Here is a 22,374-nt window from a genome sequence, read left to right as displayed (position 1 = left end):
GAACATCTGTGACAACAGCATTGTGCTAAAACTTCTTGCTGCAGTCTTGATATCCATATTTTCTTTCCTGAACTTCAAATGCATACGAATTAAACATTGTCTTAAACCCCCCCCCCCAACTTAATAATGCTCCTGTTGATTTAAAAATGCTACTGTTGTCTACTACAGTTTTAAACCAAAGTAATTTCCCTCCAATTTCACTGGGTAGGCCTTCTCATAAAGGTAAAAGATTAATTATCTCTTCATGGATACTTTGTTGAATCTGTTCTTGTTCTTGTCATGTACGCAGAAGGCACAATCCTGTTCTAGTAATGCAGGTTGTTGACATTAAATTCTTATGTGTTGGCAACATTCCCTGTCTTGCAGTTCCTGATGTGAAACATGATCATACTTTAACCATGTGTTCACTGAATCCTTCAGAGTGAATGCTTCCAAAATTGCATGTATCCTTCATAATCTCTTTATTTCCACTCTAGTGGCTTGTAGATACCTGTTCCAGAAACCTTTTTCTACTCATATTCCCCTCTGTACCTGGGCTTTTTAGTCTCCAAATATTTATCTGTGGCTTGTCCACAGTTCATTTTTTCATTATCTTCATTTTAGGTCTCTCAATTACTTGTAGACAAGCACTCTTGAAGCAGTAGACCACTGATAGTTGAAGTATCCTTCATAGGAAGTTACTGTTAACAAGCTTTGAAATAATTTCTGCCTGTTGATTTAAATCTGAATCCTTGGATTTCATCACTCCAAACAGACTTGTTTTTGAGATTAGAAGAGGATTAAGGATTTCAATAATTCCTTTCTAAAATTATTATTTCAAATTTCAATTATGATAGGCTTTTTCTCATTTTATAGTACAGAATAATACTATTGGTTAAACTTAGAACAATTGTTGATATTACATAAAGTAAAATTGAATGAGAATGATGTAAAATTAAGATGTATCTTCCCAGTGAGGTTGTATGTGGTGGATGTAATAGGTTCTTTTTCTTCCTCTACCCTCACTCTAAAGCCAGTTTACTCTTACACTAGTTACTTGTTACTACTTAGTGAAGAATAATTTCTGACTCAGCTTTAATCTCTTTCCAGCTGTGTGAAGAGCTGTTTGAAAAAATCAATGACAACAGCAATGAGGAAATGTCATATTCTGTAGAGGTGAGTATGGTGAGAGATTGAGGACTATATGTGTGCTGGGCATCAAACTGAGCTCTAGTGCTGTGCTCTTGATGCTGCATTAAAATACTCGTGAAATAAAAGTAGGTGCTTGGCAGAAACAGTATTTTCTTATTGTTTTTTTCCCCCAACCAGTTTTAATGGCTTGACATGCAATATATTGCAGGCTTTGAAGGAAAGGAAGACCATAAAATCTGTACAAGTCAAATGTGAATATTACTAATAAATGTGAACTCCAATTGTTATTGCTTCTGAATTACAGAACTAGAAACTAGTTCTACACACTGCTCCTGTGGCTTTGAATCTGTCCATTTTAATGCTTCATTTACTTCTGTTTTATTAATGTTTGATGACTTAATGGTTGAATGCCATAGGAGCATCACATTTAGAATTTGTGAATGAGAAGATTCCCACGTTTTCATGATGTTTTTTCTATTTGGTACTTGTTTATCGTTCTGATTATGTCTCCAAGCATACGTTTGTGCTTGTGAGAGAGAAATAGTCTCTCCTAAATGAAAATCCAAAACAATGAACATCTGACAAGTAAGCAGAGAAGGGAAACAGCTAGACAGAAACCACATTGGAAGTGTATACATAGTGTGTTGTGATCTGTTCTGGATGTAGAATTCTGTTTTTCTGAATCACATTATTTAGAGATTGAAGATCTCTCTTTGTATTTCTAAAACTGCTGCTTACTTCTGTAATCTTTGCACAGAATGAAAGTGAATAACTTGCTGTCTCTTTTAACATTGAATATCTTGACTGCTGGAGCTGCTAAGTACCTGCTGGAAAGGGATAAGCCTAGTGCAATGAGAAATACAAAAATTAAAGAATGCATTTAAAAATAATCTTAGCTGTATAATTTATTTCAAATGTTTTTGGTACAGATTTAAGTTTACTGTAGTTTGAATAATTGTATGGATGACTCAAGAATACAGCAGGATGTGGGCACAGCTTAGAATCACAAGTAGCTTCTGCATGCAAATACATATTTTTTTTTTCCCCTCCTTAGGTTTGCTTTGGAGGTTCATAGAGATGACTTGCAGGCAGACTCCTTGTTTGCCGCTTTAGATGGTTTTGCTGCTGTGTCATATTAAACCTGTTAAAGATGTGAGCTCAAGTGTATAATTGTTAATTAAACACCAGTATTTTTGAAGCCACTGATGGATCTATACAAGGTGCAAGGCCTGCAGCTTATCTGGGAGATCTGATGCATGAGACTCTTCTTTTCTGCCACTGGCTGAAGCTGTTACATGAACTGAGACACCTATCTAGAGCTTTCCTGGAGTGGGCTGGGGGAATTTCTGCCAGTGGCACTCTGAACTGCTGTAGAGCTGCTCGTAAAGGAAGACTTAAGAAGCATTAAATTACCCATGCAAATTCCTGCTTTCAGGTGAGTTACATGGAGATTTACTGTGAGAGAGTCAGAGACTTGTTGAACCCGAAGAACAAAGGGAATCTGCGGGTGAGAGAACATCCTCTGCTGGGGCCCTACGTGGAAGATCTCTCCAAGTTAGCAGTCACATCTTACACAGACATTGCAGACCTCATGGATGCTGGGAATAAAGCCAGGTTAGTGATGGTAGTATGTTACATATTTTTATCTCTGTTGTAGGTATCTATGTCATATAGCACCAAATTTTTCAAGTATCTTCAGGGATGCATTATTGCTTTTTAAGTAACTTGCATCACATGAGGAGTGTTGTTGAAATATGCACTGATCAGTGCTGCTGAAAGGCTGAAATTGATTTGTGTTAGTAAATTGTGCTGCAAATTGCAGTATATGCATTTAAAGCTTGTAGTAGCTTGAGATAAAGTATGTACCTAATTATACTGGCTTTTAGTTCTGCCTTTGTGTACTGCATCACTGTATTTTACATGTTTATTTCTACATGTAAAGTCAATCTCATTCATTTGAGTGATTAAGGCTAAAGCTGGCATTTTAGCTTTAGCTTCTTGTTCCTTAGTAGTTGTTTTCATGTCAACTGTAGGCTCCATTTAACAGTGTGTGGGTAAGACTGACATAAATGCTGCGTGTGTTTTCTTGTGTGAGTGCAAGGTAGGTAACATTGAGTTACACTGAGCAAGTTCTCTTTTAACTGTGATGAAGATGAGAGTCATTCAGGAGTGAAAAATCAAAAGGTTTGTTAATGGTGTTCAGCATGGCTTGGTCTTGGTTATAGAGCAGAGTATAAACTGCAGCCTCTACCTTTACAGCTGCATCCAGCATCTGCAGTGTAGAGGCTACTTTTTTCTAAACACATCTGTGTCTGTTGGTATTTTAGGACTGTGGCAGCTACCAACATGAATGAAACCAGCAGCCGCTCTCATGCTGTTTTCACCATCGTCTTTACTCAGAAGAAACATGACACAGAAACTGACCTTTCCACAGAGAAGGTATATTACAGATAACAACTGGCTTTTTGATGGTTCTTCACAAGTCTTGCCTGCAGTAACTTATTCTTAGTGGCAGTATGATGAGAAAAGAGAAGTAATTGTTTTTTTCTGATGTTTTCTTTAAGGGTGAACTTGCTGTCTGCCTTGGCAGAACCTTTCATTTCTTGCGAGATTTTTTTTTTTTTCAGTGCTGAAAACAACTAGATGGAGAATATGTGCAGGAGGAGAATAGATAGGTGTGGGAAATTCATGGCTTTAAGGACTAGGTTCTGTGGGGAGGGATAAATGAAATAAAAGGAGTTCATCTTCCCCAGTCCTGTTCCAGAACTTTCTGTGGCTTTGCTTCTCAGTGCAAAACATTTGCCTTGTTAGTTCTTTTTTGGGGGCACAGGAATTGAGTGAGACTTGAGCACTTTCTGGAAATTGCATGTTAAACTGTTTAGCACAGAACAGTTTTCTGTCTTATATTGCTCTGAAATAGAGGTTTTGCATCCAAAAGTAGGTGAAATACAGGTAATGTTCACATTTCTAAACTGACTGCTTTGGACAGATCTGAAAAAGTTTTATGTATGGAAGGCCCTCTCCCTTCCAGAAAAGGGCCAGATAAAATTCTGTAAAAGTATCATTAACTGGCATGCAGTCTGCAATTAAAGAGATAGGCCAGTGCTTTATTGTTCGTGTCACTGAAGTCCGGATGGAACATAAAGCTTCTTTTCCTTTCAGACTCTTGTGTTGTCTGTAGCAGTAACTCTTCATTTCTTTTGACTTCTGTTGTGCACTGTTCATGAGACTTGTTGTCTCTTGAGGTAATTGAGAGAATAGTGACACTTAGAGCTTAATCCCACACATTTCTTATCCATAACAAGCTACTTGGTTTGACTGCATTTTCAAGCATACTACAGTGATTTTTTTTTAGATGGTAGACTTCTTCTCATGGCACAGAATTCTAAGACGTTCTCACTCTAGTTCACCAAGAACTACTTGTAGTTGTTAATGTGCCTTCTCCTTGCAGGTCAGCAAGATTAGCCTTGTGGATCTAGCTGGGAGTGAACGAGCTGATTCAACTGGTGCCAAAGGAACCCGATTAAAGGTATGGGGCCAGTTCTGAATGGGGAAAGAAAGGGAAGTGGGTGCACAAGCACCATGTCGAGTCTTTGACAAATAATAAGGAAAAGAATGCATTGCAATTTTAAGTATGGAGAAAATACTTGCAAAACTGAAGACTTTATTTTTTTTTCTCTCTGATCATGGCTGTGACATTTGGCTTGCTTAGTTGACAGAGGTTCATGGATGAACAATTCTAATTACTGTATAATACTGGATTCTGTTTTCTCAGGAAGGAGCAAATATAAACAAGTCTCTCACAACTCTGGGCAAAGTTATTTCAGCACTGGCTGAAGTGGTAAGTACAGCATTTATTCACCTGCAACAACCTTTCCCTAACTAGTAAAAACCATGCAGTACAGCAGAACTGTTCTTGGCCTTCTCAGCCAGTTTAGTTGTGTATATTTTGACAGATGAATAGTGTTGATAGTACTCTGTGAATGTCATGCAGATGGATAGAAACTTCATTTATTGATAGATCAAAGCATTGGTTTATTTAGCTGTGAAGAAGCCTTGCAAAAGAAGCCTGCATTTGTCTAGAAGACAGATTCACACAGCAAGCTTTTAGTTCTGCAGGGCAGTGATTTTATTTTTGTTTGAAAGAGTAATTTTAGAAACTAACTGCAGCTTTATTGTTAATATTTTTAAAGTACCAGTGTAATAATTTGATTATCACTGGCTTTTCTTGCAGTGGTAAGACTTAATAATGTCCTGAGTTTAATGAGCATATCTTGATCCAAGCATAACATTGTAGGTTTAGAAAAGTACTTTCATACACAACTATTGTTAAAAAAAACCCCAAACAAGTAAATTATTGCTGTTACTTTTACAAATAGTTCTCAACAGCTTGGTACAGGTTGAATATACTTCAGTGCTTTTTTGATATTTTTCTTCAATGAAAACTGCTCTAATTCATTTGGCTTCTCAAGAAGAGAAAATCCAAGCTAACATGGAAATTTATATATAAAGCTCTGTTAAGAATCTCATATTGTACCTTATTCCTCTTTCTTTAATGCTTTCAACTTAGGATAACTGCACTAACAAGGTATGATGGTCTGAGTAGTAGTTGATGGTGTCTTTTTTGCCTGAGTGTAAGATTTGATTCTCTTCACTTTGGAATCAAAAAGCAGAGATCTTTACTGTCAGGTCTTTGAGAAATTCCCATGAATATAAATTAGTCATGAAGCCTGAGAATTATGAGTCCTAAAATATTTGAAAATGTTCTAAGGTTGGGAATAATTTAATGCAAAGTACACATTTAAGTATGTATTTAGGAATATTCTTTTTTCATCCCTGCTCCTGATTTGGTGACTTAACTTGGGAATATTTACTTTTAGTCAAGATGACTTGGTCTTTGCTCTCAAGTTTATACTCTCCATGTTGTTTTTTTTTCCTTTACCCAATTGATGAATTGTTGGTGACAGTCAGTTGTAGTTTTTGAACTTAGCATCTGGTGCTTACCTCTTCCTAGTAATTTTACTTGTCCATTGGAAGGTACCTCACCTTTGGCAAGGTACAGTAGAACTACTGCAGGACTAACAATCACATTTTAAGCACCTTGTGAGTATTAAGAGGAGTTGCACACAAAATATAATCAGGCTTTTTCTTGCAAAGCTATACTCTGTGTTAAATATTGTGCAGAATAAAACTTTTGGCATCTCTTGAAGCAAGTTGTTTACCTACTAATTATTTAGGTAGGTAAATGGATGACCCAAGATTCATGTTCTGTTCTAGAGGTTTTGAAGTTCTTGTTTCTTTTAGACCAAATGAAGAATGATGAAATTTGGAGGGAAGTCTGTCAGAGGTGCTGAGAAAGGTCTCATCTCTTGTGTGGAAGTTCTTCATTTGTCACTATTCATTTGGGGACCAAGCACATAGATACTTAAACACTCATTTTGTGACCTTGTGCTTTAGTTTGAGTAGCTGCAATCAAGTTTTTGTCTTTTTTTAAAACTAAAATAAAACCAGAAAAAAACCCTCCAAGTAACCTCCTTTCTACTGACAGTTCTAATTTCAGTGTCCAAGCACTTTCACCTTTTCCTTCCTTGAGTTTCCCAATAACTGTTTACAGAAACACAGGAAGATTGGCTAGTTGTTGGGATAGCCTGTGCTGCTCTTCTATAGCAGTATCATGGTTCCTCTATATATACACTATGAATTTTATGTCTTAAAAATTAATTTTCCATTTGGTTTCTGTTCTTCAGCTGTGTGTTCTTTCTTTGTAGAGTAAAAAAAAGAAGAAGACAGACTTTATTCCATACAGGGATTCTGTACTAACATGGCTTCTTCGAGAAAATCTAGGTATGTCTGACTTGCCTGTGCCAATGTGAAAACAAATTGTCACCAAATTTTCTGACTGCTTTTGACTCACTTAGCTTAAATTTGTGTCAAGTACAAAGTTAAATATTATACTTAGTCAAATCTGAGTCATGTAGTTCCACCCTTTATTCAAGTTACAGCTTTCTTTCCCATTTTTTGGGTGTGTTTCTTAGTTATGTAGAATATAGTTGAGCTCTATGAATTATTGAAAATACTGATCCTTGGTAGGTAATTAGTGCCTAGATTGTGCACTGTAATTCATCTGAAATGTTGCCTATTCATTATAGGTGGTAACTCCAGAACTGCAATGGTTGCTGCTTTGAGTCCTGCAGACATCAACTATGATGAAACTTTGAGCACTTTAAGGTATTTTCTTTTTATCTGAAATGGATGGGGGTAGGTGTTAGTGGTAATGACTACAGGCTGTCTTTCAATGCTTTGGGTTATTACACTTAGAGAAAATCTGTGGAGAAGACTTGGTACTTGCAAGAACTCAATTACCCAGAAAGAAGAAAACCAATCTACTGTATAAGGAGCTAGGGATTTATTGCCTACTCTTAACTTGAAAAATCAAACTCATGTCTTATCCAAGCTGAGGCTTCAAGGCACTGAAGAAATAAGAAAAAAACCAAACATGTTATCTGTTATACATATGATGCACCTTGTTAATCAGTTCTGAATATAATTTGTCTTTTTAGCAGTAATAACCTGTATTAAATACAAATTCAAAACCATGATTGAATAGAGTGCAGGATTCTCTTCTGACAGCTGCAAGCTGAATGTCTCCTATGTTGCTGCATTCCTGTGTTGCAGATGAGCACTTATATGTTCATAAGGTTTTGCTTTTTTGGTTTGATTCCAGATATGCTGATCGTGCAAAACAGATTAAGTGCAACGCTGTGATCAATGAAGATCCCAATGCTAAGCTGGTGCGTGAGCTGAAGGAGGAGGTGACAAGGCTGAAGGATCTCCTGCGTGCCCAAGGGCTGGGAGATATTATTGACAGTAAGTGGATTAAATAGGCCTTACCATCTGTAAGCTGGTCTCTCTTACAGAGGACAGAGCTGGGCCTGTGAGAAGAAGGGATTTAAAATTTTGAACATGGGTTTAGGAATGATAGCCTCTACTGTGTAGAAACAAGCCACCTTCAAACTCATAAGGAAAAACATGGAGATTGAGTTTCTCTTTAGTGTGTATGGGATTTTTATATAATATAGCTTACACGTTCAAGAGTTGCCCTGGTGAGTTATGCAGGGCCTTTTGTCTGGCTGACATTGAAAGGAAGATAGTTGAGATAAAGAAACTTAATTTTGTACAGAGGGAGAAAGCATCTGTAAAGGGTTAAAGTTGATACCTGGCTCCAAGGCCATCCTTGCTCAGAAAAGAAAATGGTGGCTCATTCCTGTTAGACAATGTCTTGAGTGACAAACTATTTGTCATCTCAAAATAACTAGCTATGAAACAACTGCTTGTGAATAAATAATGGATTATTTTGGGGTGAGATCTTCAGTTAGGTTGGCAGAGCTGTATTGTACTGATTTGCTTTGCCAGCAACCTCTTAAAGCACCAGAACAAACTTGTGCCTGAATTATTTCCTGGTCCTCATTCCAAGCAAGGCAAATAAATTAAGATTTATATATTGTTTTATGATATGACCAGGGATTTAATTGCTAACTAAGATGCCCATAAAAACACAGAATGCATCCCAGTGGATTAAAAGATACCTTGACTTGGAAAAATAGATTTTAAAAAAAAGTGAATTTTGCACTAGTTTCTGATTTGTCAGAGATTATTTCCCTGTGAAGCAGAAGTCCTGGCTTAGTCACAGACTGCTTAAAGAAGTGCAATATGTGTCCACCTTTTTGTATGCTTGTTTTCAAGAGAGTGGGGCCAGAAGACAATGAAATGCAGGTGTTTTTACGCTTCGTACAGTCTGTGTTCTTACGTTTTAAATCCAAACTGAAAAAAACTGTTAAAAAAAAATGTGTTTTGTTTCTTTAAACATTGAGTACTATTCTCTTCCCTTCCTGTGTCCTGGTGAACCTGCAATTTTGATCCTTCTTGTATTTTCCCTCCTGCTTCTTTCCAGTTGATCCAATGGGAGATGAATACTCTGGAAGTGGAGGCAAATGTGTGTACTGTGTGGTTCTCTTTTTAACTTGCTTTCTCTGGGTCAGCTTTTAACTGAGCTTTGCATGCCAGCATTTCTCACAGGGAAATCCCAGACAGAACACTCTCTGTGGAATGCAATGCAGTTTCATGGAAACTAGCTTAACCAGCATTTCTTAGAGTGAAAAAATGTGCAAAGATTAAAATGCAACATATGTTCATTGCTTTCTTTCTGGCAGAATGTAGAAGGGAGAGTAGTAATTCTTTAGTCTGTTTTCATGACAGCCAACAGTTTAGATTCAATCTAGAGAATCTTTTTCTCAAATCTTTCTCAAGTTACTCAGTTAAAACAGCTTCTCTGGCCTTTTAATGTCTCCTTTCCACATAGAAGTATTTGTTTTAAATGTTTTAACTCAAGATGAATGTTAGCAGTTCCTCCCAGAGACTGAAATTTATTTTGTATAGTCTCTTAAAAAAAAAAAAAAAAAAGTAGTTAGACATCTTATACTGATTAAGGTCTCTTATTTGAGCTCAAATATGTGGTTGCAGATTATTAATTTAGTAGGGTTAGAACAGTCAGCAAATAGCATTTTATGTTCTAGTGTTTGCTTCTATGGAAGGGAACTATATGTAGTCCATTGCAGGTGAAATGTGTATTATATATCATTTTGGGTTGGTAGACTTTTTAAGCTCTTTCATTCAGTCATCTTCACCCTCACTCAAACAATATCAGCTGGAAGAGATCTGTCTGAAATTTCCTAAAATTAAAGCTACTGGTGTTGTAAAGACTCATCCTGGCCTTGTCTTAACATTCTGATGCTGCTTCCAGCGTGTGCCTATGTCGTCATCCCTGTGAGAGCTGCAGCCTCCAGGAGGAGTGTGCATGATGTTGAGGGGTTTGGTTGTCTGTGGTCTCAGCTACTGGAAAAAGCTACTGCAAGTGCCACTGCCTTTGTCTTCAGGAGTGCATGTGTCTACAGGCCTTTCCGAGACTTCATCCTCCCTGCTCTCTCATGCCTGCTCTCCTCATCCTGATGGCGTTCCCTTTCCTTAACCTTCTTCTTCCACCCCTGCTTTCCTGTATTTGCAGATGGTGGTTTTCAAACTGACTTGATCAGTTTCATGAGGCTGAAACAGCAGTTTGAATGTGGAGTGAAGTAGGGCACAAGGCTGACAATAGCAGAATTGTTCAGGGTAGGAGCAGAGGAGATGTAGGAGGGCATGGAAATTTATGCAACGTCTGTGTGAGCATCTCATTTTCATAAGTGTGAAGCCTTTGTTTATAACTTGCAAGGTCTGATTTGACCTGTTTCTTTCCTAGGGATACTTATTTTAAGGGATTTGTTTTTGAAATAGCATTAAAAACTATAAAAAATATTAAAACTGAGCTACTTAATTGTCTGATATTTCCACATTAGAAGATCTTTTCATTGTGAGATTATTCTGAGGATATGGCAGACATATCTGGGAAGTTAATTAGATTAAAATAAATTATCTTTGCATGTTCGTTCTTAAATCATTCATGCACTGTTTTCTGTCTTTCAAGGAGACATCTTTCAGGCCTTCAGGTTTTCAGGCTACACAAGCTGCCTTATTACATTTTGGGTTGTTTTTTTTAAGGCCTTCCTCATCTAAACTAAGACCAAAAAAAAGCTTTAAAGCATCTTCTTAAGTATGAGAGCCTTATCAGATATTTCACTGATCAGATATCATAGATTTCCACTTTTTGGATAAGGAGGGCCAAGAGGAAATACAATGTTTTTATTGTGAACTTGATTCTCCTCTCCCTGCCACAGACTGACAGTGATTTACATACTCGCTCTCCTGTGAGAACTGTAGCTTGGGGAGTTCTTTGTCCCTGTGGTCTGGATGTTTCAGCAGCAGAACCACTGCTGTGATAAAGATTCACTTAATAATTTTAGATTAAAGATGCCTGGAAGAGAATGTCTTGCTGAGTTTAAGGAGTTGGTGGCTGTTGAGGCTTCAGCCCAAAATGCCACTAATCGCATCAGGAACAGAATCTGCTCCAGGTCTGAGCTCCATGGTGCTAAGTTTAGTGTTCAGTTAGAAACAGGATAGGTTATTTTTTGTCAGTGTGAATTTTTTTCCCAAGATTTTTTGATCAAAACAGTTTATGACACAGTCCTTTACTAATAATCCTGAGGGTCTGAACTGAGTTATCTTTGCCATGGATACTACTAATAAAAGATATGTTTCAGAACTGCCATCTAAAAATTACAAAACTTGTCTTGTTGCTGCTTAAATGCTTTCCTCTTACACTGGTCTTTCCTTCCTTTCCTTTTTCCTGTTCCTTCCCTCTTCCTGTTTTCCTTTTCCCCACCTTTCTGCCTTCCCCTCTGTCTGTGTGTCTCTCTCCCAGATTTGAAAGATTTTCAGAACAATAAACATAGATACTTGCTAGCCTCCGAGAATCAACGTCCTGGCAATTTTTCCACAGCCTCCATGGGGTCCCTCAGTGCATCTCCATCCTCCTGCTCTCTCAGTAGTCAGGTGGGCTTAACATCTGTGTCCAGTATACAGGAAAGAATCATGTCCACACCTGGAGGAGAAGAAGCAATTGAGCGTTTGAAGGTGGGTATTGTTGTAGATTAAGGAGGTTTTTATTTTGGTCTCTTCCGAGGGTAAATAGCAGTGAAACTGGTTGTTTCTATACAAAGTTGTCTGAAACCCACTTGCATCTTAAAATGGCCACTTAGCTGTAGTGGGCTAGAAACTGGGTTCATGCACAGCCTTTCCTGTTAGGATTATTTAGGTCTAACTGTAGCCTGGAGCTACAGCTATAACGTAAATTAAAATCTTTAATCTTATTTACAAGTTCTCTGATACAGTGGTTATTGTGGGACATTTAATCATAAATATAGACTTCAGGAGGCCTGGTCAGCACCAGTGTGGTTAAAGTCTGACTAGCAAATGTTTTCAGAAAACCAAATTATCCCCAAGTTAAAAAAAAGAAGAGGAAGAATAATTCTGCCACTGTTGAATTTGCCCAGCCCCCACAGATTAAAATGTGAAGCACACAGAATAGCTTGCTTTATCCAGACAATAGCAGCCTTGTCTCAGTTCTGCATAGAACTGAACTGCATCAAAACTGCATTACAGTGAAGTATTTCTTAATTTTGATGAAAGACCCCCCCAATCTCCATGGGTGGATGAGTGGGAAGAGCTGGCTGTGTTAAATCTGTGCTTCATTCTCATGTCTTGTCCATGAGACACTGTCAGAGGGATTGGAATGGGCAGGAAAACACACTGCATTTCCCTTTCCTATTGGAAACCTGCTGTTGCCATGGAAATAACAGTGTGGTCTCTGCAGTTCCTTGGCATCCAGTTACTGAATGATGTCTGTAAATCAGATTTAAAAAAAACCCCAACCACTAACAAACAAACAAAAAACCAAACCCAAAAATTAGGTGGTTCAAATTAAAATCTGATTGTGGTTAAGCATGAAGTTACTTTTCTCCTCAGATTGCCTTTGAGGCCATTTACCCTTTTAAACATTTAGAAAGACAACTTGGAGTTTTGAAGTGCTGAGAGTGTTTTTTATAACCAAAATTAATTTGAGGTCTAGAACTGAGCACAAACTTTTAATTGCTTTGTGTGTTATGTAAAGAACTTTGAGAAGAATTCTAAAACAGCTTCTGGCATTTTCACACAGGAATCTGAGAAGATCATTGCAGAGCTGAATGAAACATGGGAAGAAAAGCTGAGGAAAACTGAAGCCATTAGGATGGAAAGGTCAGGAGTCAGAAATGCTGTAGATGTGGATACTCTCTAGAAAATGAAGTGTGGAAAATGGAGAATGTTCCTGTGTTCAAAAGCAGTGGAACAGCAGAATAGTGCTTAGTGATAATTCTGTTCACCCTTGTGTTATGTAAAACTCTTGAACTAAACTTTAGAAACTTGCCATATTGTCTTATGAGGTGGTGACAGTCCTGACTGTATGGTCACTGGACAGACTGGTTGAAAGTCTAATTAATGTATGTCATTACTCACCTTCATTAGACTTTATTTTGTCTAATAAGCCTAAAATCGGGTCAATCACTTGTTTTTATCCCTCAGGGAGGCATTGTTGGCAGAAATGGGAGTTGCCATTCGGGAAGATGGAGGAACACTGGGAGTCTTCTCACCCAAAAAGGTAAGGAAAAATGATAAGTGTTGCATCATGTCCCCTCCTGGGAGGGGAGGGTGGTGAGGGACCTACCAGTCACACAAGGGCTTGTATTCATATTAGATACAGAAGAATATAAGTGAGGTTTGGACCTTTAGTAGGAAGTTCCTTTTCCATTATCTTTTCAGAAATAGCTTTAGTGTTAGAATGTGTCAAAACACTCTGCATCTGAGGATTATTTTGCCCATAATAATGAAGCTGGCTGCTGTTCTCAGGCAAGTGATGCAGGATGGTGCTCATAGGCAGCTGCAGAAAGAATTGCCTGTGGTACCCTTCCATTGGTGGTTAAAAGTAGGGAAGCATGTGCTGGTCTAGTGCAATGATGAAACAGGGGCAGGGTGAGAAGCTCAGAGAGACTCCTGGTATCACAAAATGGTTGAACTTTTTTTATACCTTCCTTCAGAAAAATCTCTGCTGCAAGGAGATGTTTGTAGCTCCTCGCATGTTGATTCAGTAGCAACTCAGAAGTGCTGCCTCTTAGCTTATTGTTGCCATTTTGTGCAGTGGCTGAGTGTTCTGTTCTTTGAGATACTTGAAATTTTGAAGATTTTTTAGGTGCTCTTCCTTGAAATCTGTTAGTGTTTTTTCCAAGGGGAAAGGGGATTTTTAATCTAATGAACCACTGGACAAAGGTGATGGAGGGGAATATTTCTTTCAGTACATGTCAGTAGTTCCATTTTCTGAAATTTGAAAGAAACATAACTGTGCAAAAAAAGGATAAATCAGTGCTATAAAGGTAAAATGGTAAGTTAGTGAAAAAGCTCTCTATGGAGTGAAAGCAGAATTACTGAAGAACTACGAGGAAAAGAAGCTACTTTCTTGTTTTTTCAAAAAATCTTTGAACAAGGAGCATATTTTAGGGTAATAGTAAGGGTAATACTTTACCCTGAAACTTGCACGTGCAAGTGTGCAACAAACTTGATCTAAGGTTAGATGGTGACCAATGTTGTACAGAAGCAAAGCACAGCAGAACTGGTAAAAATACTTAATCCTTCATTTAAAGTAGTGTTAGACTGATCTATTTGGAGTAGGTAGAACTCTGGTTTGCTTTTGGCATCTACTCCAGAATTGCCCAGGGTTTGTAAAGACACTAACTCATTGGGTGTTCTTTACATTTTCTTCTCTTATGTTGTGGATCCTCATCTCCTTTTTAGATTTTCCCTCAGAGGCCCTCAACTCTTTTTGATGATTCTTTTGGTGCATTTTCTGCTGATCAGGTTTGTGTATAAGTGCCATCCGGATTAGGTAGTTGCTTTAGTAATAGATGGTATTTATTTTTACCCATATAGGATTGATTAGGAGAAGTAAAACTCCTAACCTAGTCCTGTCTGCTTCTGTTCCTTCCTATCGTAGCACTTCAGTTTCATTAGTTCTCCTCCTAATAGCTCTGGTTGCTCTTGTGAAAATGTAGATGTAGATAGCAAATTTGAAGTTTTTGTTTGTTTTTTTAATAAAGACTTTACACTTCTGGAGTATCAGTATAACTCTAATCATATACTACTAGGACAGCATTGTGCTTTTACTAGCTGAGCTGTAAATAGAACTTTGTAAGGTACATTTTGTCCACATCATGAATTAAAAGGTATTGTGCAATCATTGCTGTCTCTCTGGGTTGTGCCTCTGATGACAGGAAGCTCCTTGAAATAGGCTGTGGAAATTTAATTGCTTGTGCTGCCATCAGAGGTGGGAGCAGGGAAAATCCTTCAGCTCATGCTTGAGGAATGCTGTCCAAGAGAAGGCTGCAGACATAACTGTCTGGGCATGAGTATCTCAGAGTGAGTGAACAGCAGGTTTTGCTAGCATCATCTCTCAAGCAGTTGAGCTTTATTTCTTACAAAACTCTCTGTTGCCTGTGAAAGACCCACTGAGGCTTTGATTTAACTTGGTAAATGAACTTGGATGCTAAAACATTTATGCATGGGTTACATCACTGTTGTCAAAGTATCCGACTAGTACTAGCTATAGTGGTGTTGCAGCAGTTGACTGTGCCTGGGATTTGGTTTATCTCCATTTTTCTCTTGATTTAAGAGCTTTATACAGCTCCAAAAGTTGATCTGAATGCAGTGAAGAGCAATGACATAATGAGACATCTTCAGCTGGGGTTTCACGTGAAAAAGGCATCCTGTTGCTTCCCTCCTTTCTCTCTTCATAGTTAAGTCTTCCATTGGGCAATTGACAGTCCAGCTTCTTTATTCAAAGACAAATTTCATTGTGAACATCCAGTAATTTTTATACTTCTGTACACTGAGTGCTGTTAACATCTCTCAAAGCTTTTTGCAGCTAGAATATGTTGACAGAAGCAGTGTTTCCTAGGAATTGTAGCCATATTTATTACCTTTTGCTATATTTATTGTATTTGAGGATAACAAAGAGACAAGTGGCTTATCAACAGTTTGATTTCTCTTTTATCATCTGCTTTAATTCTGTTTAACCATTTTTGCATTTTCTTTTGTGCTTGTGCTTACTGCTGTCTCACTGGCTAGATTTTCACACCAAGGCCTTGTGACTTGTTTGCTGATTCCAATGGGGTTTTTTCACCAAAGAAGGTTGGTTTAGTAACTGTAGTGGATTTAAATTTAGCAGAATTTAGATTAAGAGTTTTTAGCTGTTCATATCAGAGAATGTTGATAGTTTTAGATTTTTCTTCTCAAGTTAACAGACTTTGCCAGATGATCACCTGACCTGTACTGCCCAAGAAAAGCCAAAGTTGATTCCACATCAGTTTCAAAATTTCACTGCAGTAACCTTTTCAGCTGTTGGAGTTTCCTTTTATAAGTTCTCAAAGACACCACAAGGAATTTCTTTTTTTCCAGCAGAAGCCTTGATTCCCTCTCTTTATTGATATTTCAGATAAATAAGCAGTCTGAGCTGTATTTCTGCTGCTCCTGTGTGATGCTTTTCAGTACTGCAAGAGGTTGTATTTTAAAAAATGCACTATGGAAGAACCTTGATACACTCAGCAAAACTGCTGCTTTCAGATACATCCTCCACAGCTGTGGGAAGAAACCTAAAAGTAGGTCCACAGTTCTTAATTAACTTTTCCTTTTTTTTTCCCTTTCAGACTCCTCATCTTGTAAACCTTAATGAAGATCCACTCATGTCTGAATGTCTGCTTTACTACATCAAAGATGGTATTACTAGGTGAGGTTTGGTGCTAATATGCTCTGAAGTCTGCTTGCTTAAATCCCCAAGCTGGAGACGCCGTGAGTTTAAATAACAATTGTGCCTTGAAGCTATTCAAGTTGCAGGTACAAATAAAGCATGAGATTGCTGTAGGTGGAAAAAAGTACAGAAATGTATTTTTTATTAAAGTTGATTTTGTGCTTTAGAAGTAATGTGTGCAGTCACTCAGCTTTGTAAGAAGTTTGTTACTACACCTGGGTAGTAAAAGAAAACATTATATCCCTTTTAAGATACAGGAAGACTAAAGTAATAGAATTCCCTGAAAACACCTTTGGTATTTTGATGGGTGGAGGGTTAGAAACCATAGTAATTGATAAAAGCAACCAGAGTATGGATTCACTTTATTGTTGAAATAAACTGTTATCCATACCTGGCACAATGTATGTATTCTGCATTCACATGTATGAGATTAATTTTAATTGCCATTTTTGGAATTGAAAACAGATTTTATTCCAAAACTTGTTGTCTAGACATCTGGAAGAAGAGAGTTGGGTTTTGTTATCTGTGGAACCATGTTTGGTTGCTTAGTTTGTATATTTCTGAGGAGCAAATGAAGGAGAGTACACAAACAGGTGCAGTTATATGGTACTACTTTAATATGCATTGGACCTACCGAAAAGAGCATCAAACCTGTACAGAATTCAACATAGAATGAAGAGAATAGTTTGGAGCTTTATCATTATAAGTTTTTGAGCCTAGCTAGCTGACATCAGAAGTATGTAGAGTAGTAAGTACAGCAAGAAGTTCATAAAGAAGTTTTGCTGGAGGGAGAAGAAGAGTACACAAGAGGGAAAGAAACCAGAGGTCTTTAACATTTCAGTTCTGTGTTTTGAGAGAAAACTTCTCTTTTGTCAAGCTGTTATCCTCCAATTCCTGGTAAATCTGATGAGTTATCTGCAACAGAGAGATAAGCAGCAGTTCTAACCTTTAAACTTGAAGGATAGTCTTAATAGTTTAGACTTTTTTCCTGGATATTCCTGGGATGTATTGTTGTGCACAGAATTGTAGCAAGTGTCTGATGTACTCTTGAAATATCTTCTGTTGGACCCAGGGTTGGCCAAGCTGATGCTGAGCGAAGGCAAGACATTGTATTGAGTGGGGCTCACATCAAAGAAGAACACTGTATCTTTAGAAGTGAGAGGAACAACAATGGTGAAGGTAAAAAAAATTACTTCTAGCAAAGTGTTGGTGCATCTTTCACTCCTCAGTTGATAGTTAACCAGGGGATGCTGGTATTGGAAAGGTTCTTTTACTTCAAGGAAACAGCTTTGAGTTGCTGTTTTCTTGAGTCTTAGGGGGAGAAAATAAAATTTGTTTCAGTGATAATAGCTTCAGATTGCAGGCTGCAGTTAGATTTTGATCTTGTTTAACTATAAACATGCAGATTCAAACAGAAAAAAATCATCATTTCCAACTGCAATGTGGAGATGTCAGAAGCATTGATTTTCTCATGGGGCTTTATTTCTATTTTAAAGAGCAGGGTATCAAGGAGTGCTTCAGTTGTATCTTTTTTTGGATGTTAGTAAGAAGATAGGCAGAAAATTAGAGGCCTCTAGGGTTTGCTCACTTGTGTTGCTGTGCAGTGCTCTCTAAAATCTCACTCATCAATTGTTTCCTTTCTAGTTATTGTTACTTTGGAGCCTTGTGAACGATCAGAAACTTATGTTAATGGCAAGAGAGTTGTGCAGCCTGTACAGCTGCGCTCAGGTAAGAAATATTAACATAGATGTTTTTGTAGACTCTTAGTTAAGAATTACCCATATGTGACATTTGCATCACAGGGAGAGAAAGCTGGGTGCTGTTCAAAGACAGGAGTGTTAATGTTTTGGAGTGTTAGCTTTTAAGGAGAGGTTGGGTCCATTCTTTTGGCAGCAGTTTGTTTTCTTCCATTCTTTGCTGCACTAGTTGTAAGTGAACTTCAGTGTTCACTGCCACACAGCATCCTGCTTGTCCTTCTGCTTACTCTGATATTATTCAAACACGTTTTTGCCCAAGCCTATTGCCCTTGGCAGTCTCAGTGAGACAGAGCAGACTGCCAGTTGCTGATGGAAAATTCCCAGTTCCTTGGCAGAGCTAAGATATGAGCCTCTGCAGGAGCACAACAGCTTTTGTTTGCTCTCATTACATTTCCCACTCAGTCTCCTACATTCCTTTAGAAAGGTATGTGGGTGAATTAGAAAGGAGGGAGTGACATCCATAAATTATGGGTCTTAACCTATCTCCTTCATGCTATGATGTTTTCTTTGTCCCTCCCTCATTTTTCTACTGGTAAAAACAACGAAAAAACAACCAACCAAAAAACCCCAAACATCTCTGAATTATTTGCATAAAATTGTAAGTGGGTGTCTCCATGAAACCAAGTGTACTGACTTGAGCAAGAGTTGTTGCTGTTCCATGCCTGCATGAGAGTCATCCTGAATACCGTGATGTTATCATTTAAGTAATTGTTTTAAAAAGTAGATACTTTTCCTTTTATTCTACATATAGATAACTGAGTTACTAGAAGAGCATAGACAGGTATCTGACATCTTTAAGCGCCTGTATTTCAATTATATATTGATAAGGACAACTTTGGTTACTTTGGTTATTTACTAGAATGCCTTTCTAAAATTTTAACTATGTTAATATTTCTGGAATAGCAGGGGCATTTTACTGTCTGTCATATTACACGTCTCAGGCTTTGTGAACATCTGATATCTCTTAAGAGTTAGCCAGAAGATTTAAATATTCTATTTTTTCAGATCTTTTAACATTAGTGTAAAAAAGTTATAAAATCCTTCCATAAATCCTATTGATTTGGACTCTGATAAAATCAATATGTGTAAACCACATTTTAAAGAGAAGTAAGCATCATGCATTCCAGTGTTTAAAGTTTGGCTTTTCCATGCTGAAAATTCTGCTGAAGTGACTCTTGCCCATGTTTAGGTTCTGTCACTGGCACAGAAGAATGGGATGTAGTGATGTGTTTTATTTGCTGCCAATCTCCAAGCTTATCCTTTAATTTTTTATAAACTCTGCTGGGATATTAGATTGGCCTCCTGAGAGTGATGTTCCCCTCTGTGAGCACTGCTTCTGTTCAAACTAAGCATTCTTCATTTTTTCTTATCACTTAGATAACTTGAATGTATACATAAATCCTTGCAGGGTAATCTTTTCTTGCTCTGTGACCTAACAGGATAAATGGGATGAATCATTCAGTGATGTCTTTCAATGATTTTGGAATCCTTGCCTGAAAGAGTTAATTTCTGTTCCTGTTTTTAGGAAATCGTATCATTATGGGTAAAAATCATGTCTTCAGATTCAACCATCCAGAGCAAGCACGAGCAGAAAGAGAGAAAACACCATCAGCTGAGACTCCCTCTGAGCCAGTTGACTGGACATTTGCTCAGAGAGAGCTTCTGGAAAAGCAGGGCATTGACATGAAGCAGGAGATGGAAAAAAGGTAACAACTCAATTTCTACCTGAAGCAAGGAGGAGTCAGCTGTAGGTTACTTGGGTGGTGTCTGTGCAAAACTTAAAGTTAGGTTTCGCCACACAGCATCTCTGCTACCTATTGTGAAAGCTCAGAAAGGTTCCTCATTGTTTTACTAAGGTGTTTACCTGCTCTACCTACCTCTTTTAAAAATCCCAGGTAAGCACCTGTCATAACCCTACAGCTCTTTGGTGAAGGGCATGAACTGCACCTCAGAAGTTTCACTTGTTAAGTACTATTATAGACAAATAATAGCTACTTTTAAATTTAATGACTTTTGCTCTCTTCACTGTAGTTCAGTGGGCTGTGCATGTGGCAGAACACCAACATGAATATACTGACCTCTTTGGCTACTTCTGTTCTTTTGTTCACCTTCAGATTACAAGAAATGGAGATCTTGTATAAGAAGGAGAAGGAGGAAGCTGATCTGTTGTTGGAGCAGCAAAGGCTGGTATGTGTCCTTTCTTCAGATTAACTATACCTTTGGCAAACAGTAATTCCTGTCCTTGCTTATCTGAAAGTTTAGGAAACCTGCTTGGGTTGTCTGCACAATGCAGTTCTCCCCTTCCTTTCAAATACTTTATGTCCACAGTGAATTATTACCAGTGTGAGTAAGCTCCTTCATGTTAATTCAGAGATTGGAAAATGAAGTGGCTTTAATCAGTTCTTGTTGGGACAGGTTGAATTTCTTGCAACTTAACCTGAAGGAAGGGCATTTTTATGCTCTGTGTTTTTTGAAGTTCCTTTTCAGTAGTCTAAACATCTACTTCTTGGGATGTTAGCCTTTATTTTTGTCTTTGATCACCAGAACATACTAATTTTGTGCTGCCAAAGAGATTTCTAGAACATTGATACACTAGGTTTATTTTTTTGAATGATGTCTGAAAATGTTGCTGCATTGTGCATGTTTTAACCCTTCTCCCTCCCCCTGCATGGAGTTCCTTGTAAGGGTCTTAATGGTGCACATGTTGGTGGGGTTATGAGCAGGGAGCAGAGTGTAAAGAGCATGTTAACTCATTCAGAACAATGGGAGTTCCACAATTCCACCTGTTTCATAAATAGGAAGTCTGATAAGTGTGATAGAGGAAGACTTCAGTCTTCTCACATCAGATGTCTTCTGAAGTGCATTTTCTAAGAGAAATGCATGCAGTCTTCAAGCACCCTGTGAGTTTTAAGAAAAAGACAAAGTCCAGAAATAAAAACTAGATTTCCTTCAGAAACCTGAGTCTCCTGATGTTACTGTAATTATATTGGATTGTCTTTTAGCCAGAATGCAAATGTAGTTGTGCCTGAATTGTAATAAAAACTTCAAAATCCTGATTCATTTGTTTATAGTTTTAGTTTGAGACCACTGAAAACTGTGGGTTAAATTTATGCTGGGTTTTAAACTGCAAAGATCTTCCCCTTCTCCCAAAAGCAGAATGGAGCAAAGTACTGTGGCTTCTGTAGGTAGAACCTACATATTCTTTACAAATTTATTTTAAATACATAGACTTCTGCATCTCTGGTTATTTCATCACAAGGGATTGATTTCTTGGATAGAGAGGAGTTGTTGCAGACTTTGACCAAAAGCAAGACTTAGTTCAGAAAGGAAGTTAGGATGTGACAAGATGTGACTAATGTCATCTTTCATCTCTGCAATTGTTATAGTTAAAATCCGTGTAGCTGGAAGTGATAAGGCAAAAATCAGCTCAATGTGCACAGAAAAACAGGTTGAGTGTTGAGTGAGTTTTGGCTGTTTGTCAAAGGAAATGTAAGCAATGGGATTCCCTCCCTTAAATTTAGCTGACAGGCATAAGCTGAGCTATTGTATGAATTCAAGGGAATTGTGAGAAGTGGCTGTCTGGGGAGCTGGTTCAAAGGAGGCTGCATTTATAGTAAGTGTTGTGAAGGGAATTAGTTTCCCTGTATGCTTAAGACTAAGGGAAGGTTCTTGAGACAGGGTGTTGTCTAATGCTGTAAAAAGGTTGCTGAGTTCTTCAAGCTTTTTCTGTTCTTGCTGATTTCAATTAGTAGGCAAAGGTGGAAGACTGTCCTACATGCATTACCAGTGTAATTCCTGAAGGACACCTTTCCTAGCTGGTGGTATCATGAGATCATTGGTCTGTTAAGCAGTATCCTGCTTTTTGCCATGTTTAATGAGAATATTTCAGGTGACAGCAAAACTTCTTGACACATCTCATCACTTCTGTGTCACTGGATGCAGTCTGGAATGGACAGGATTAGTGCATTCATATGACATTATCTGAATAATGATTGGAAATTTAGGAATGCATTTAGCCTCTGCACCTTAAAAGCATTTACATTGCTGCGATATCAGGTTCCCTAACTTACTGCTGTGTAAGAATGATATTGAAATATAAATATTCTTCTAAATTGGAGTATGATCTTGGATATAAAAAGATGGCTGATCTGTTTAACAGAATGGCTT

The 22,374-nt window shown here is 37.8% G+C and overlaps 1 protein-coding gene across 2 annotated transcripts in view; it reads left to right on the top strand.

Annotated features, from left to right (window-relative positions):
* KIF1B (kinesin family member 1B) overlaps window positions 1–22,374 on the top strand; it is a 94,344-nt gene that overhangs the window by 18,370 nt on the left and 53,600 nt on the right. For both annotated transcript variants that reach the window (XM_010005143.1, XM_010005144.1), the window contains exons 4-19: window positions 1,090–1,155; window positions 2,567–2,745; window positions 3,459–3,570; window positions 4,583–4,660; window positions 4,907–4,972; window positions 6,900–6,975; window positions 7,281–7,359; window positions 7,856–7,998; window positions 11,561–11,694; window positions 12,776–12,855; window positions 13,180–13,255; window positions 16,350–16,429; window positions 17,523–17,629; window positions 18,095–18,178; window positions 19,733–19,913; window positions 20,322–20,394. In XM_010005143.1, coding sequence (XP_010003445.1) covers window positions 1,090–1,155; window positions 2,567–2,745; window positions 3,459–3,570; window positions 4,583–4,660; window positions 4,907–4,972; window positions 6,900–6,975; window positions 7,281–7,359; window positions 7,856–7,998; window positions 11,561–11,694; window positions 12,776–12,855; window positions 13,180–13,255; window positions 16,350–16,429; window positions 17,523–17,629; window positions 18,095–18,178; window positions 19,733–19,913; window positions 20,322–20,394 — 1,614 coding nt within the window. The remainder of the gene's footprint in view (window positions 1–1,089; window positions 1,156–2,566; window positions 2,746–3,458; window positions 3,571–4,582; window positions 4,661–4,906; window positions 4,973–6,899; window positions 6,976–7,280; window positions 7,360–7,855; window positions 7,999–11,560; window positions 11,695–12,775; window positions 12,856–13,179; window positions 13,256–16,349; window positions 16,430–17,522; window positions 17,630–18,094; window positions 18,179–19,732; window positions 19,914–20,321; window positions 20,395–22,374) is intronic.

The sequence above is a fragment of the Chaetura pelagica genome, unplaced genomic scaffold (assembly GCF_000747805.2).
Source record: "Chaetura pelagica isolate M959 unplaced genomic scaffold, ChaPel_1.0 scaffold159, whole genome shotgun sequence".
NCBI lineage: Eukaryota > Metazoa > Chordata > Aves > Apodiformes > Apodidae > Chaetura > Chaetura pelagica.
This window is presented reverse-complemented; position numbering and strand designations above follow the sequence as displayed.